Here is a 16,912-nt window from a genome sequence, read left to right on the forward strand (position 1 = left end):
AATTCTGATAATATAGTAGTGAACAAGAGACTGAATTTTCCTATAGAAATTTATACAGTACATAAACAACATGAAAGACAGAAATAAGAACAATTTACTGACAGAAGGCGGTGGCACACGCCTTTAATCTCAACACTCAGGAGACAGAGCAAGGAGGATCTCTGTGAGTTCGAAGCCAGCTTGGTCTACAGAGCAAGATCCAGGAATTCCATAGGCTATGTGAGCATGGGATTCCAGAGTAATTATTAAAGAAGATCATTTAGATTTGAAAATATATGTAAGTAAATATGTACACACATAAGCACAACTATCTGTCAAAACCTTCAGAAGTGAATGGTCATATTTCAATATGTAGAGGACTCATCCAGACAGCTAAACTACAGGGCACCACTGCTGAAGAAGCATAACCAGAGGTTAGCTAGTGTCAGGCTGACTATAAGGATTAACTACCTCTAAGGAATGAAGAGGATTTAATTCCCTCTTAGTAATATCAGGTCAATAGTTTCACATAACATAAACCTAGCTAGTCAGAGAACAGAATAAAATCTGTTTGAATATCAGTTTGCATAGGTCTCAGCGTGTTTGCATGGATTCTGCACTTGTCACTACAGGTGAGGTGAAAGGTGGACAGGGTAGCCCTCAAGAGGAGGTCAGCATGCAGACTACTACCGCTTGCTTGTGGGGGTACCTGACTGAGTGTGGTTTGTCCTGAGCAGTCTATAGTGTTTCCCAAGCAGCTATGCCCACTGCCACTACTTAGGGCAATATAAGTACACCAACATTCCCATAATCTTAAACACTTGTACTTGCCCCAGACATTTCTAGACAAGGTGACAGTATAGTGTTTTTAAGAACCCTATCAGAAAGCCATTCATAGAAATATGATTCTAAAGCACAATATTTGGCATCACCGAGTTACAGAAAAGCCTGAGTTTGTTTCAGATTATAAATATGGACCTGATTAATGGGATGCTTGATATGAATATTGCTGTGGGTTCGACTATAAATTAAATATGACAGTTGTTTTCCTTATGTTAACATAAATACATTTATCTTAATATGGAAAAGAAAATGTACTCTAGCTTAGGAAAGATTAGAATTTTTTTAATGAAATCAGGCTTATGACTCATTTTAAACTTTGTGTTTACTGGCTCTGTATGAACAACATTTCCACACACAAACTCAGTGCCTTGTAATATGCAATGTATTATTGTATTATTTAAGTATATAATGTATATAATGTATTATTTAAGTCAGGTTAAAATACACATTCTCTTAAATCTTAATTATTTCCTCTATGGTCAAAACTTCCACATTTTTAGCTTTTGGAAATGAACAGTGTGCATCATTCTTTTCCATGGCCACCCTTCTCAGGAGGAGCACACGGGAACATCTTATTCCCAGAATAAACATTAATTTATGGATATAACTTGAAGCAGGAATCAGTTGGGTAATTTGCATGCTGAAATGTAATCCAATTTGAAATGATAGTTTAGACTATTTCAATAATAAGAACAGTTTTCCTAGTTGTGTACCCCACTAGAGTGGGTTAGAATTTAAAGTATGATAAGATCATTTTTCAAACACTTTATTCGACTAGAAATAGCCAGATTTGGCTCCAAATCCACCAATGTATAATTCTGGAATTAAACCCCAATGTTGTAGAGAATAGTGTAATTACTGAAGCCACAAAATCTGGGACAGCCTAATCGTTTGGTTCGATGATGCGCTTTCACATGCTGGACAAACTAATCTTGAGATCCCAGCTGCTGGAAGCATCTGCTCTAGCAGGGTACAGAACGAAATGCAGTATGTCATCTTCACAGGCTGAGAGAGGAAGGATGCTGTGCTAGTCAATTTCCTGGCATAGACTGTCATAAAATCCCCAGTATTCTGTTGGAGTTGAATTGTTTACTAACTTTTCAGGAAAATAAACCTATAGAGCATTCAGTCATTTAATAACCAAAGTTTAGCAAATAACAGGTCTTTTTTAGGTATCACTCATTTCAGTTTTAACCACTGTCATATCTACTTGATAAGTATCATCCACATTCATGTCATTGGTTTTTCTCCATCGAGCCATTTGAAACTAAAACAGCCTTAGAAAACTGTAGAGTTGCCAGAGATTCTCTTTGATGACTACAAAGGAAAAGTTGTTAGATGCATAAAAATGGAGTCAAGAGGAATTTACTAAGATGTATGGTGACATATTGTGTACCCTAATAAAATTTGCCTGAAGATCAGAGAACAGAACAAGCCACAAGATTAAACATAGGGGTGGTACACGCCTTTAATCCTAGCACTCGGGAGGTGGAGATCCATCTGGATCTCTGTGGGTTCAAAGCCACACTGGACCACATAAGATTGACTCAGTCTAGGAGAGAAAACAGAGCCAGGCAGTGGTGACACACACCTTTAATCCCAATACTGGGAAGCACACACACCTTTAATTCCAGGAAGTGATGGCTGGGTGGAAAAAGGTATGTAAGGCCTGAGGAGACAGGAACTAAAGGCTTTTCGACCGAGGAAGCACTTTCTGCTAGTGGCCTTTTGGGTAGGCTCTTTCGGCTGAAGGCTTTTGCCTGAGAGGACATCCTTCAGCTGAGGACTCAGAGACATTCAAACAGAGGATTCATTGAATTTGCGAGATGATGCATGGCAGTGACTTGTTCCTTTGTCTCTCTGATCTTTTAGCATTTACCCCAATATCTGGCTCCAGGTTTTATTATTAAAAGACCATTTAAAATTTGAGCAACAAAGATGTATTCACTTCCCGTATGTTTATTGTAAGAAATGGTAGGCTTCAAACTAAGCGTTGTTACAGTGAATGAGTAGAAACTAAGAGAAACAAGTGGTATTTCTAGCAAAGGGACCAGTGTAACTTCACATTCAAATCCAAGTCAGCTAAAGTCGACAGAGGACATCTTCATATGTCACCAAAACCTGCTTACATTCATTTGAACATGGAATTACTTTCAGAATTTGACTATGTTAGTCATCAATACTGATACTTTTCTAACAAAAAATTAAGAGCTGTAATGATGAAGCTTATGATCCAAATCATATACCAGCATTATATCTAAAACATTTCAATTCTCTACATTTTCTTCAGGGTTACTCCATTGGTCAGAGGTGAAGAACATTTTGAAAATAATATGTTACATGGTTACTATGACTGCTGAATTACTTTAAGGATATTAAATCCCCCGGCAGAGGAATCTTTCTAGTAGAAAGTGATTACTGAGAAAAATCTGTAAGAATGCTATATGACCTTCACAATAATGATTTATAAACAAAGATAAACATTTGGAGGAGAGAAAATTTACTGAGTGGGAGTTCCCTTCTAACTGCATTAAACTTGTATTAAACATGAACTATTTCTATGATTTCAAGAAAAAAAATGACTTCCAGAGGAAATTCTTAAGATGTTCAGGGAGACACAGAAACGTGCAGACCTATTATGCTCAAGATGAAATGTTGTTCGAATCTTAGATGGTCTTTTAATAAAAACCCTGAGCCAGATAGCAGGGTAAAAGCTGAAAGATCAGAAGAGCCAGTCACTAGTTCTTACCTCTACAAAATCCTCAGCCTAAAGAGAGTGAGTTCCTCTTTCCTCACACCTTATATACCTTTCTCTGCCCTGCCGTATTCCTTCCTGGAATTAAAGGCATGCGTGCTTCCCAAGCAAAGGCATGTGATCTCAAATGCTGGGATTAAAGGTGTGTGCCATCTGCCTGACTTCTATGTCCAATCTAGTGGCTGGCTCTGTCCTCTGATCCTCAGGCAAGGTTATTAGGGTACACAATATATCACTACAATGAAAACCAAAAGAAACTTGGAAGACACTTTATCAACTGCAGAAATAATCAACAAGCCTTTACCCTTCCCAGAGAATGGCCTGTGATGAACAGAGAACTATGCCAGCTACTGGCTGGTTCCTTAAGGATGGAAATCCTGACTATTGTTCCAAATGTTGCTAAAATTGCACCCAATCAGCTCTTAAGCTTTCTCCTTTCCCTTCTTCCATCTTCCCTATGTCCTTCTCTCAGCCCAAGGCTCTCAGTATGAACAAAGGAACCCATCTAGTCCAGACCACCTCACCAAAGCCCTTTCAAGACTTCGTATGTCTCAGCTGAAGAAAAGGTTTCTCTGCAGACTCCTCAGATGAGAAGTGAGTCTATTTTGTATTCTAGGAGGGCCTAGAGTTGTCCACCTCCACCTCTACTTTCCAAGTGGTTATTTCCATTACAGCTAAGGTAAACTTTCATCAATTAAAAAAAAACAAATAAAATGAATAATAATCAGATATATCTGTGTGCTGTGTCCATAGCCACTACCTCTCTCCACAGAGGTCAAACACTCTGTTCCCTTTCTGGAATGGTTAACTTCTATTCCTGTGCCCACCTCCACTCTGACCACCACACTCTTACACTATTCTGTGTAGACCTCTAAGGCCACCTAATACAATAGCCACTTGTCTTTCTAGATTTCTGAATATGCTGTGGGCTCTAGGAGGCCCTAGGGTGTCATTAGGGGCTCCCAGTGTGCAGTGTAGTGAATCAGGCAGAATGCCAACTCTGATTGAAGAAAAAGGCTTTCTGTAAAACTTCCCACCAATGATACATCTCTGTCTTTTCTTCGTGCATCACAAGACACTCCTGAATTCAAACTGGGTGGAATAAAATCCTATTACCAGAGGCTATCACACAGTATCCCAGTCTTTGCTTCAACATTTTATATCTGTTAAAATGTTTTATTTCCCCTAAGTCTCTGAACTTCAGGTGAGGACCAAACATGGCTAATCTTTCCATTTCAAATACCTACTGGACTGAAGACCTCAAAAATTATCTATGGAATAGAAAATGAGGAAGAAAGAAGGGGGAGGGCCAATTTTAAATGGTAGGAAAAGTAGGACTTTGTGGGCGGGATCACAAAGTAGTAGAGGAAAATGATTAAAAGAAAGCACATCTATTTCAAGGTTTTTACTTGAATCAGGATAAAAACAGTAATTATTTCTCAAAAGCTTAAATTTGTTTAGTTAATTAAGTGAAGTAATTTCTTTTATATGTCTACTCAAATTCTTTAAATTCACAATGTATATTTTATTATATACATATATGTCTGACATATACTTATGTGTGTCTGATTATTTATATCTGACTTGTTTATTTATGTATATATATGCATATATATTATGGATACCATATATGTATATAGAGAGATCACAACTAGAGGTCTCTAGAGATAGATTTGGTTGTCATGATAAGACTATAAGCCACACGTTTTAACCAAGAAGCCCATATCAATACACCACCACTGAAGCTGACGAGGCCTGTCCAGGCAGTAAAGCATCACCTACACATCAACCACTTATTGTACATCCATCCTAAGAGCTAAGCATAACAGATACAGTTTTTATTTTATAGCTGAGAAATTGAACTTCAGAGAGGTTAACAGGTATGTACATCTTGGAGCTGTGAATGAATTGAGGAAGGGGAAGTTAAATTGAAGAAATATCTAACTTGCTCTTTTGAAATGCTGTCGTGTGGGAAACACAGACTTCATCAGCAGCAAAAACACTTACTCAGCACATACCTTGGGAAGCCTGTAGGTGGGTTTCTTGTGGTCAAAAGTTTATCAAAAGAAAGATCAGTTGCTGTCTCATGGGCCCTTAAACACTGTTTTAGAGACCTGGACCTCTCAAACACCCTATCCTAAATACTTTTAAATTCCAGGCTAATAAGAAAAGAATTGTTAACTAAAAATTTAACATGTAGTGCAGCTAGCACACTTCTTTTGTTGAGCCTGTGACTCAACAAAGGGATATCAGTATGCATACACATGTGTGTGAGCACACACATATATACATATACCACAGAGGCACTTGATGATCAATAGCACACTGTTCTTCCTACCTCTGCCCGCTTCCTGTTCCTCCCATCCTCTTCCTCTCTACTAGAGTTCCTTTCACACCTTTGTTTCCTTTGTTAATTTACCCTCTCCAACAATTATGCACATGCATAAACAGGGGACATGATGTCGGAGCCCTGCAACCAGTAGCTATTTAATCACAGAATCACTAGACAGTGAGAATTAAGAAATCTTCATGTTCACTCTCATTTAAACATGAATAAGTTTCTTAGAATATGCATATGAGTAAACCTCTACCTAGCAAGAGTGGAAATACTTGTATTCTACTACAGCTGACATGACTTTTTTTGGGGGATGGGGTGGTTCAAGAAAGGATTTCTCCATGTAGCCCTAGCTGTCCTGGAACTCACTCTGTAAACCAGGCTGGTCTCAAACTTGGAGATCCAGCTGCCTCTGCCTTTCAAGTGCTGGAATTAAAGGCATGTACCACTACTGCCCAGTTGATTCTCACTGTTCTCCTGAAAAATTTTTAAAATTTTAGTTTGGAAATGAATAAGGAAAGGCATTATAAGATTTTGCAATTTTAGTAATGGAAGTCAAGACTTATTCTTGGTTGTACACATGATTTGTTTGATAACATACGTATTTATAGCAAATAATTGTGATCAGGAATACAACTTTCACCTGCAACTTTCTCCTAAGGAGAAGTGTGGGGTATCTATGCACAGCTGTGTTTGTGACTGGCTTCCAATATATTTTTGTGAGAAGTGGAGCTTTCTTATTATGCTCGCTGTACTTCTTCGGGCTAAACCATGAGAGCAAATGAGGTGAGAAGACTTACCCACTCTTCTTCATCATAGTCAGAATGATGTGGGATGGAGTCCTGCCTTCTCAGCTGAGGGGGCTCATCCTGGGGACAAGTCTCCTCTGTGCTGTCCTTGGGAGACGGTGGTTTCTTAAGGATGCCTCCTGGCCTTGCCGTGTAGAGAGCTAAAAGAGCACTCCTGACCAGCTGGTCCTTGAAGGCATGTACAAAAAGCTCAGTCTGGAAAGAAATTGATGAGGATTAGAAACCCATGGTTGGCATCTCTGTACAGAGCTGTGAAAAGGTCAGTTGCAGATTTGTTGGTACTTAAGTGGAGTGTGTGTGTGGAAAATGCGCAGGAGGCACCAAGGAGGGAGAGTGATTCATACCAATCAATGGGAAATAGTTTGGTTTTGGGATCCTGCCAAGGATTGGAGTCGTCCTGTTTTAAAGTAAACGCTGAGGTTTTAAATGCACTATAAACACCATCTGTCTCCTCAACTGCTTCTCTTTGAGCTCCACAGTCTTTGAAGACAGATTTCACTGGGGATAATCATTTCAATACCTGCTGTACCTCTCACACAATCTCAAACATCCCCAAAGAAAGCCCGATCATGCTATGTCTATTTTATATTTAAAGCAGGAGTAAAGACCACAGGGGGAAAAGTTGCATTACAAAAAAATATTCAGAGTGCTTTCACGCCATGGAAAGATCTCAACAGAAGAGACAAAAGATCAGCCTTCCCTATGAAAATATTTGCTATTTTATAATTTATTATTGTCTCCCAAACTGTCTCCTTCACCACATTATGGCAGTAATGCGGTGTTAATGAGGTTAGGGTGAAACTTGACATGGGAGATTTTACAATCTAGAGGTGAATACTTAGGAAGTGCTAGAGTAATGACGGCTTACCAACAGTAAAGAGTTTTACAGCTGTACATTGCAATTTCCTGATCCAATGTTTAATAGCTTCACGCTGTAATAGACTGGAGGATGTAGTAATTGTTTTTCTTTAATATAGTAAACTTAACATGTCTGTGACCTAACAGTGTATTCAAAGACTAGAGATAAGCCAGCATTGACCAATATGGTTCATAGTTGGTAGTCACAAGGAGCCCCTTTACCCAAGTGTTATTTTTTGAGGGTTATTGATATCATCATCCGTTAATGTAGCAACCTCAGATAATGCTAACTTTATCATTGCTACATTACAAAGTAATTGTTTCTTAGTCTGCTCTCAAAATCCAACCAGCAGTGCCTTGGCTAACTCAAACTTAGTAAATTTTCTCTGTATCTTTTTGTGAATGTCAGTAATTAAAGAGATTCAGGTAAATCCTATGCAAATAAGTACAAAATGGCTTATTATATCTGTATATTTTCTTTATTTCAATAGATCATAGCATTCTAGAGCTGAAACAGACCTTGTGGTTGACCCTTCATTAATCAGATATAAAACTGTATTAGCTATTTTTCTATTGCTATGATATGACACCAAAACCAAGACAACTTACAGAAGGAAGAATTTATTTGGGGCTTACAGTTTCAAAAGGTGAGTCTATGAGGGTCAGAGCGAAAGGCATGGTAGCAGGCATGGTGCGAGAGAAGTAGCTCAGAGTTCACATCTCAATATAAAACCAAGGGACCGACACGGGTTTCTGAAGTGCCAAAGCCTTCTCCCAGTGATGCACCTCCTTCAACAAGGCCACATCTCTTCCAAACCCTTCCCAAACAGATCCACCAACTGGGGCCTAAGTATCAAATGTATGTGCCAAGGCAGGAAGTTCTCATTTATACCACCAGAGAGAGAGAAAGAGAGAGAGAGAGAGGAGAGGAGAGGAAAGGAAAGGAGAGGAGAGAGAGAAGAGAGAAGAGGAGAGGAGAGGAGAGGAGAGGACAGGACAGGACAGGACAGGACAGGACAGGAGAGGAGAGGTCAGGACAGGAGAGGAGAGGAGAGGAGAGGAAAAGAAAAGAAGAGAAGAGAAAAGAAAAGAAAAAAAGAAAAGAAAAAAGAAAAGAAAAGAAAAGAAAAAAGAAAAGAAAAGAAAAGAAAAGAAAAGAAAAGAAAAGAAAGAAATGTTAACACACTGCTCATTGTCAGTCCAAATAACGCTGGTTATGAGTTATCTAACAAGCTCAGCAGTCCTTTCTTATTCCACCCCAACCAACACTTGCAAGCAGTCTAAATGTCTGTGCCCTTTTCCCCTCAATCTGCATCCCTACACATTTTGAAAATCTACGTGTCAGAACTAAATTTCCCTACTACAAATTGCCCATGGAATTATTATTGATGTAAAAATTCATTGACTATTGTCAACTTTCAACAAATGTATTAGTTACTCTGTAAGAAAACAATAAATGTGAAAAGCCAAATATAAAACACTAACAATTGGAAAATACTTTAGAATAAATTATGAGAAGTCAGCTAGCTTATAATGGAAAAGCTCAGTGAGTATTCACTTATGCAATAAGTGGGAAAATGGCAATGGAAAATGCAGAACAAATAATAATGAAGAAATTAACTAAATAGTACTCCATCTAGTCAGTGTGCATAAAGGAAAATGGGTAAACATGCTATTTACATAATTTCTCATAGCCTGGATATACCCATTAATGCTAACTTAATTATTAAAAATGTTAATTTATTCCCTTTCAGGTTACCAAACTTTTTATTTCTTGCTAGTTTCAGTATATTCTTTTGATTTACTGTTTGAACAACAAGACTCCTCTGCATCCCTGCTACTACAGCTCCAATTTCTGCAATACTTACATAATTACCATGTAGAGGCATGGCAATTCACACCAACTAGAATCTTCTACAATGCTTGGATATTCACACTAACTAGAATTTTCTACAGTACTTGGCTGTTCACCCCAATGAGAACCTTCTTCAATACTTGGGATCACTTTTCTGCAATACTTACATAATTCCTAACTACAGAGAGGCATGACTGTTCACACCAACTAGAATCTTCTACTGTACTTGGGATCACTTTTTCCCCAAACATGTACACATAGAATCTCCACTTCATTTATTTAAATCTCATTTGGAAGATAATGCAATAGTGTCTTGCAGACTCTTTTTACAACCAGGACTTCTTTTAGAGAGCTAAATACAAAGTAATAACATTTTATACAGAAACCATAAGAGCTCAGCTTTAACTTTCTGTTTCTATGAAAAATTTTATCTGGATCATTGGAAGTTCTCTGGATCTTTTGAAACCTGCACACGCAGAGTCACATCTGATCAAAAATATCTAAATAGTCTATTTGCAAGATCCATGTGACTGGGGAAAATGTCTTAGTTTTCTTGATAAGCATTACTCATTATCGAAGATGAGTAGAGGTTAGATGATTTATGATCAAAACGGTAGGTTCAGGAAATTATATCCCAATCCATTTGCATACTGCTATTCTTGCAACTGGGCAGTGTAAGGAGGAAGACTAGGGAAGTCAAACTCATGGGATGTTATGACCTTGTTTCTGAATAAGTCATTGACTCTCCGTGAAACACTCTTCCTTTTTCACTCAGCTTACACTAAGAGAAAACAACAACGCTGTCTAAATGTTGTCATAAGGGTAGGTCAAATAACTCGTTTAAAATGTTGATTTAATGATGAAAGGATAAACTCTGAACCTGAGGATGATCTATTTCATGTGTTTCAGAATTTTTAAAAATGAAAGAAAAATGCTATCTTAGAAGTGAAATATTTTACCCTTATGGCATTTTTTGAAATTCATATTTCCATACAACTATTCTTCAAGGCAAAACACAGAATTATCTTAAAGTTTAAAACTACTAAAAATTACTTCTCTTGGGAATGCCTGAAGAAAATTTCCTAGGCTTCTGAATATTAATGACAGGAGAGTAGTTAGGATATGTTCATTTAAGACTACTCTTTTCCACTAGAGAATGCAACAAACTCAATCTATTCTGTTTAGAATTTCATTCTCATTGAAAATAAATTCAAGGCAATGAATTACAGGTGCAATCTGGTCATTGCACTTGTAATATAGAAGTAACTGGTGGCATAAATAGGTGACAGTTATTTTAATAGTCATTTATACAGCAAGAAAAAACTCCATTTATTTTTATATTTGATATGCTTTATTTATTTCAAAGAGAAAATATTTTTATATTCCACCATTGTTATACTGATATTTTTCAAAATCTCTTAAGGAAAATTATACTGAGCAGTCAGGAAGTTACAGATACCCCAGGCATTTATGTATCATGCATTTGACCTTGAATAAACCATTTCCCAGTTTATACAAAATAGAACTTTCAGCCTGTGAAAGTCTCAGTTCAAAATAAAGTATAAACTTTTTTCTGTTTACAATCCTCTTTTTTGACTGAATTTGTTATAAGTTTTCCTTTTGTGCCTTTTTACATCCTGGTCATTCTTGACACTGAAAGGGAAACCGGGAACCTTAAATCACTTTCTCAAAAGCATTTTTCCCCTCTCTTGGTGACATAACGTTCCCTCATAGTCTCAATTACCATCATTATACTCAGGTCTCTGAAACCCATCTTCATGCACGTTCTGAACAATCTTCAGCAACTTAAGGTCTTTGCAGGAAGAGTTCAGTGACAATCTGAATTCAAAGTGGGATTTCGCTCTTGCTTTGTTTCTGTTTGGTTGTGTTCTAAGATATTTCACCCGATGACATCATTGCTTTTAGCAACCCACAATGCAAATTCCTGGAGTATTTTTCCTCGACTTCTTTATGTGGGATTGCTGACCAGTTTCTCCTAGCTAAACCTTCCCAGTAATGGTCTAAGATTTAGACCCTGTCTTTACACCCACAGTAAATCTCCTTTCCGCAATCCAGTAAACAACTTGCCACAGAACCTTTATGGGATGATTTACTTTTCAAATGCTTTCTCTCTTTTTTCCCAGGATGTTAGTTAAAAGCCACGAATATTAAAATATAAACTATGGAGTCTTAGCACTGAATAATGGATCAGAATTTGTATGCTTAGTAAGGTCTCCCGGAAACGTGACTGACATAATGTGATGCCCAATATTGACCAGAAAGGTAAATATACATTCCCACTCTGCTTTTCTGTTGCTATAGGGATGGCCTGCACAGAGCAGGGCACATGTGCAGATGTCAGAAGACAAGCGGGAGCCTCGGCCTAATCCACTTGGTCTAAGATTGGGTCTCTCTGTTGTTTTCACTGTGTTCACTAGGATGTCAGGTCTGTGAACTTCAGGAGATCCTCTGGTCCACTTTCCACCTCACTGTAGGATACTAGAATTCTATTTCTGTGTCTCTGTGCCCTGCTTCACATGAGTTCTGGGAATACAGACCTAGGTCTTTACACTTGCACAACAAGCCCTTTCCCTACGGAGCGATCTCCCCAGCCCAGAGAATAAACCACTGGACAAAGAACTACATACCAGTTAGGTGCCTGGATATCAGAGCTATGTGAAGGAGGATTTTACTTCTCCTTTTCTTCATCTACATGTACCACATTTGCTAGCTGCTTCAATAGGTGGTTAGTGGAATCTCATTTGAATTTCCTATTTCAATATGTGGTTAGTGGAATCTCATCTGCATTTCTGCGCTGAGAAATGATGCTGAGAAACTCTGCATGCACTTACTTATCACTCACATATATTTTGTGGTGGAGTGCCTTTTTAACCTTTTTCCCTTTTAATTTGGTTGCTGTCTTATTAAATTGCATGAACACTTTATATATTCTGATACAGGACCTTTATGAGACATATATTTCCCATATATTTTTACCAGGTTCATGACTTGATTTTTCGATTTTTTTGCTTTTAATCAAATATTTATTTATTTATTTATTTATTTATTTATTTATTTATTGTGTATATGTGTGTGTATGTATGTACGTATGTATGTATGTACATGTACATGTGTGTGAACACTTGCACCATGGGAACTTTTGGAGGTCAGAGGATGATGAGGGCCATGGGCATATACAGCAGGTGTCAACTAGTGTTTGACAAGTTGACCCACCAGACGGATAACTCCCTGATGGGGAGCCCCACCTGGAAGAAGGCATGGAGTCACTGGCTGTGGAATTGCTTTGTTTCTTCCTGTAATTTTCTCACATGCCACCATTCTACATCCCTATAAGAACAGCTGTGGGGTGCTTTCCACAGCCTTTGGTAGTGTGTCTTACACATCTGGGCACACACTTAGCTGTGGATTTCTGTTTAAGCTTTATAATTCTGATAAACAGAAATATTACCAGAATATTCTTCTTTACTAACACAGGAAAGTAACAATATTCTCAGTTTCAAAGACAGCCTTTTACACATTTTGCAAAGACCTTAGAACAAGCCCAAAACAGACTAAGCTGCCCCCTACAGAAAATACACAAAGACTAACTCCCAGGTGTTGTTTATTGCTAAATCAAGGCCAGGCTGTTTACATCAAGACAGAGTCCTTGCAGTAGCTCCCTTTCTTCATGTACCCTGACTGCTCAAGGATCAGCCAGCTGTTTACTGTCTGGGACCCCTCACCAACTTAGAGCTATGTGCATGGGTCAATGGGAAATTGCTTGCCTAAGAGAAACTCCGTGACTTATCCTGTGTTTTGAGAATGGGTAGGGTCCTGAAAATGTAACTTATAATTGTCCAGAGTTTGGCTGTGAGGCAACAGTGTTAGTGTGGAGAGATACAGCTGTGTAGAGCTATGTGAGACCTGCTGCAGAATGTGTGTGTGTGTGTGTGTGTGTGTGTGTGTGTGTGTGTGTGTATGTGTGTGTGTGTGTGCTGAGTGAGAGAGGAAGAAGCATGAGAGAGGTGTGAAGGAGCGAATGGAAAGAGAGAGTGAATAATCTAGAAGTATGTGTGTGAGTGAGTGTGAGAGAGAGCTGTGTGAAAGAGCTGCTGCTGTGCACGTAGAGGAGTTGTGCCCAGGAACTGTGTGAAGTGCTGTGTGGGGAGAGAGCTGTGTAAATGATATGTTCAGCTGTGGCTGTGTGGAGATTTGTGACGTGTGGAGGCAAGACAGATGAAGCTGTAGAGAAAAGAGATGTAGAAGAGAAATGTACATAAAAGAAAGATGTGTAGCCATGTGAAAAGTGTATGTATGTAAAGATATGGAGATATGTAGCAGTGTGGAGACAGAAAGAGTCAGAGACCATTTTTAAGATGAAGTAAAAGAGAAAGTTATCATCAGAAAGCATGTGTGTTTCCTTATTTCACCAGTCATAGATAGATTAAAACTTGTTCCTAATTGCCCTCAGATGAAAAAGTTTCCTACCCCTAGCTACTCCGAGGCATTCCTTTTATTTCCCTGAGTGGATCATGGCAGCTGGTCTCTCACAGTCCGCATTAAGAATACAACCTGCAGGAATCTTTTCTTTCCTATTACCACGTGAGTCCTGGAACTTGAACTTAGAATGCCAGGCCTTGCCACAGGTGTCTTAATTCTCAGAGCCATCTGACCAGTCCCTTTTCACTTCTCCATCTTCTTTACTTTGCATTACACATGTGTGTCTGTGTGTCTGTCTGTCTGGTGTGGATTTGTGCACACGAGTGCACTTTCACTGGGGCCCAAGAGGGTGTCAGATAGCCTGAATCTGGAGTTTCAGGACATGGCACGCAGCCAGATGTAGGTGCTGAAACCCGAACCTCGATGCTCTGGTAGAGCAGCTGGTTTGCTCAGCTGCTGAGCCACCTCTCCAGACCCCACCTTTTCCTTACTTAACAATGTCTTCTCAAACATGAAACATTTATATTTTTGTCATTATCTTTTTAAAACCCTGTTTCTCATATTTACAGTAATATACAGTAAATAGTATTTTCATCATTAATCTATCCTTTCAATATTTCTCTTTTGGGGACTGGATATGGTCAAAATACATTTATAAGGTTATTAAAGAATTAGTAAACATTATTTATTTATATAGACAAAGAATGTTATTTTAATAAAGGCGTCTGTGTATCATTTGCTTGTGGAGCTGGAAGTGGGCATGAGGTGCCCTGGAAGGAGCTATAGACATTTGTGAGCTACCATGTGGGTGTTAGAAACCAAAGCCAGGTCCTCCGCAAGAGCTATTAGAGCTCTTAACCACTAAATCACCTCTCCAGCAATTTTTTCAGTATACGTTTGGTATTTGTTTATGTATTGGCATACAGTCTGATTTTATATTATCAATTTCTCAATTTTTGTTGTATTCTTTTAAAGACTGTGTTGTTCTGAGGCAACTTTAGCTTACTTGAAATAAATGACACCCTCTCAAGCCTTGTTTTAAAGCTTTATTCTTGTGGATTAACCACACCTCATAATCTAATTTTCTTTTAGCTGAACTATCAGACCCAAATTTTCTGAGGACTCTACTCAGAAAACACTGAGTAAGTCTTTTCCCTTTGCTGTGTGAATATAAAATATTCATAGCACTGTTTGAGAACAGAGAAAGCTCTATTGGCTAATGTCTGGTGTTTTTTCCCCTGGACAAGTACAGCTTATTCGTAAGCATCCATAGGTCAGACAAATCTTTAAACACACTCATTTATAAAGCTTCAGAGTTCTTCTATGTTAAGTCCCATCTTCCTTAAACTAGCCTCTGTGAATCTAGCCAACTTGGAATTCCCAAAGTCTAGTTCTTGTCTTTTCTTTGAGAAGTACAGTTCAGACCCTCTCTCCTGTGCTACAGCCTTAGGAAGTAAGCTGGGCATGCACAAGGATCACCCCTCGTCCTCTGCTTTCAAAGCATGGGACCCATTTGACCAGCGTCCCTCTTGAGGAAGAGTATCTATGTATCTACATCACACGCAATATCTTCTCATACTGGGTGCTTCATATACAAGTCAAATGCTTAATATTGTCTTTGATATTGTTTTCTTTGTGTTTTCTATTCCTCAATTTACCAATAAACACAATTCTTCATTGTATAACATTTCACTAATTAAATATTTACAATTTGACAGGGACTATGGAAAGCAGAAAGCAAAATCAAACCCTGAAGTTTCAACTGAATTTAATGAAGTAATTCTGGAGTTTTGTTTTGCCCTCCACATCTGCTTTTACCAACCATTAACAACCCCCCCTTCCTCTTCCCTTCTTCCTTTCAATTTAGGGAGGAGACAGACTTAGGGACGGTTGAAGTGACTGAGTGAGAAACTCCCTCTTAGGAACTAAGTATCAACACAGTGTTCTCTTCAATACCACACATCACTTTAACTTCCGAGAGACCAGGCTGCCATTGCAGAAAGAAATTTAAGGAAATCTTGAGTTTCAGAAGGAAACAGTTTTCATTTTCTTTTGAACATAATAGGGTGTACAGTTCTCCGTGGCTGAAGAGATGCTAGTACCAGATTTCTCCTGTAGACTGTGAGTTTGGACTCTAAGTTTGCACTGTAATTTCCTAAACACTCCAGATGCAAATCTGAGGTTGTAAAAGTTAACAGCCACATCTATATAGACTTTATCTTATAGCATCAAGTACAGTACCATGCACTATTAAGTGCCCAATGGTGCTTTTTGCTGAGCAGGACAAAAATGACTTTTTATGGAGTGGAGGGAGATATGGACATTTGAAAGCCAATGTCATTCATATTTCTGATCAATGGGTTATCTATATACTATCTATATTTCCGTTACTTTTTATTTGAAATTTATTTACATTCAATAATTTTCTTGAATTTTTGTCAAAGATCTTATCTGTATTTTAAGGAAAAGAAAATTACAATTTTAAATTATTCTGATATTGACCATTCATATCATTTGTTAAATTCTGACTTTTATGTGAAATTGCACCCTTTTTTTGAATTATTTAGCTAAATTCAGTGTTTTCTGTGTGTTAGATTAGTATGTGATTAAACTGCATCTTCAAATACTAATAAGTATATACTAATAAGTTATTACAAAGAACCACTGCCCATCAGAAGATATACCAAGATAAGGGCTAGCGATTTGTTTGACTGGCATGTGTGAGACCCTAGGTCTAATCCCCCATACCACAAACGGATATATAAGAAATTTTAAATCATAATGCAATTTAACTGACTTTGTGTAGTCTAGGACAAAAATACACAGTAATTATTCATTATTATAAATTTCCCTTTATGTTCTCCACCACACATATTCCTTAGTCCACTAAATCACGCATATATTCAAAGATATTGTACAGTGGTATGAGCTCAAAGAAGCTTCAGCTACAGACACAACTTATATGGGCGCTAACAATTGTTTAACATTTCTGTGCCCTAGTTTGTAATGAGAATAGTAACAACTTCATGGGATTATCA

General features: G+C 38.1%; 1 protein-coding gene across 8 annotated transcripts in view; it reads right to left on the reverse strand.

Annotated features, from left to right (window-relative positions):
* Positions 1-16,912, reverse strand: part of Inpp4b (inositol polyphosphate-4-phosphatase type II B) — a 359,360-nt gene that overhangs the window by 116,516 nt on the left and 225,932 nt on the right. For 6 of the 8 annotated variants that reach the window (XM_059262652.1, XM_059262647.1, XM_059262649.1 and 3 more), the window contains one exon: positions 6,713-6,916. The exons of the other annotated variants lie outside the window; for them this stretch is intronic. In XM_059262652.1, the coding sequence (XP_059118635.1) occupies positions 6,713-6,916 (204 nt within the window). The remainder of the gene's footprint in view (positions 1-6,712; positions 6,917-16,912) is intronic. 8 annotated transcript variants of the gene reach the window in all.

This window comes from Peromyscus eremicus, chromosome 5, assembly GCF_949786415.1.
Source record: "Peromyscus eremicus chromosome 5, PerEre_H2_v1, whole genome shotgun sequence".
NCBI classification, from domain to species: Eukaryota; Metazoa; Chordata; class Mammalia; order Rodentia; family Cricetidae; genus Peromyscus; species Peromyscus eremicus.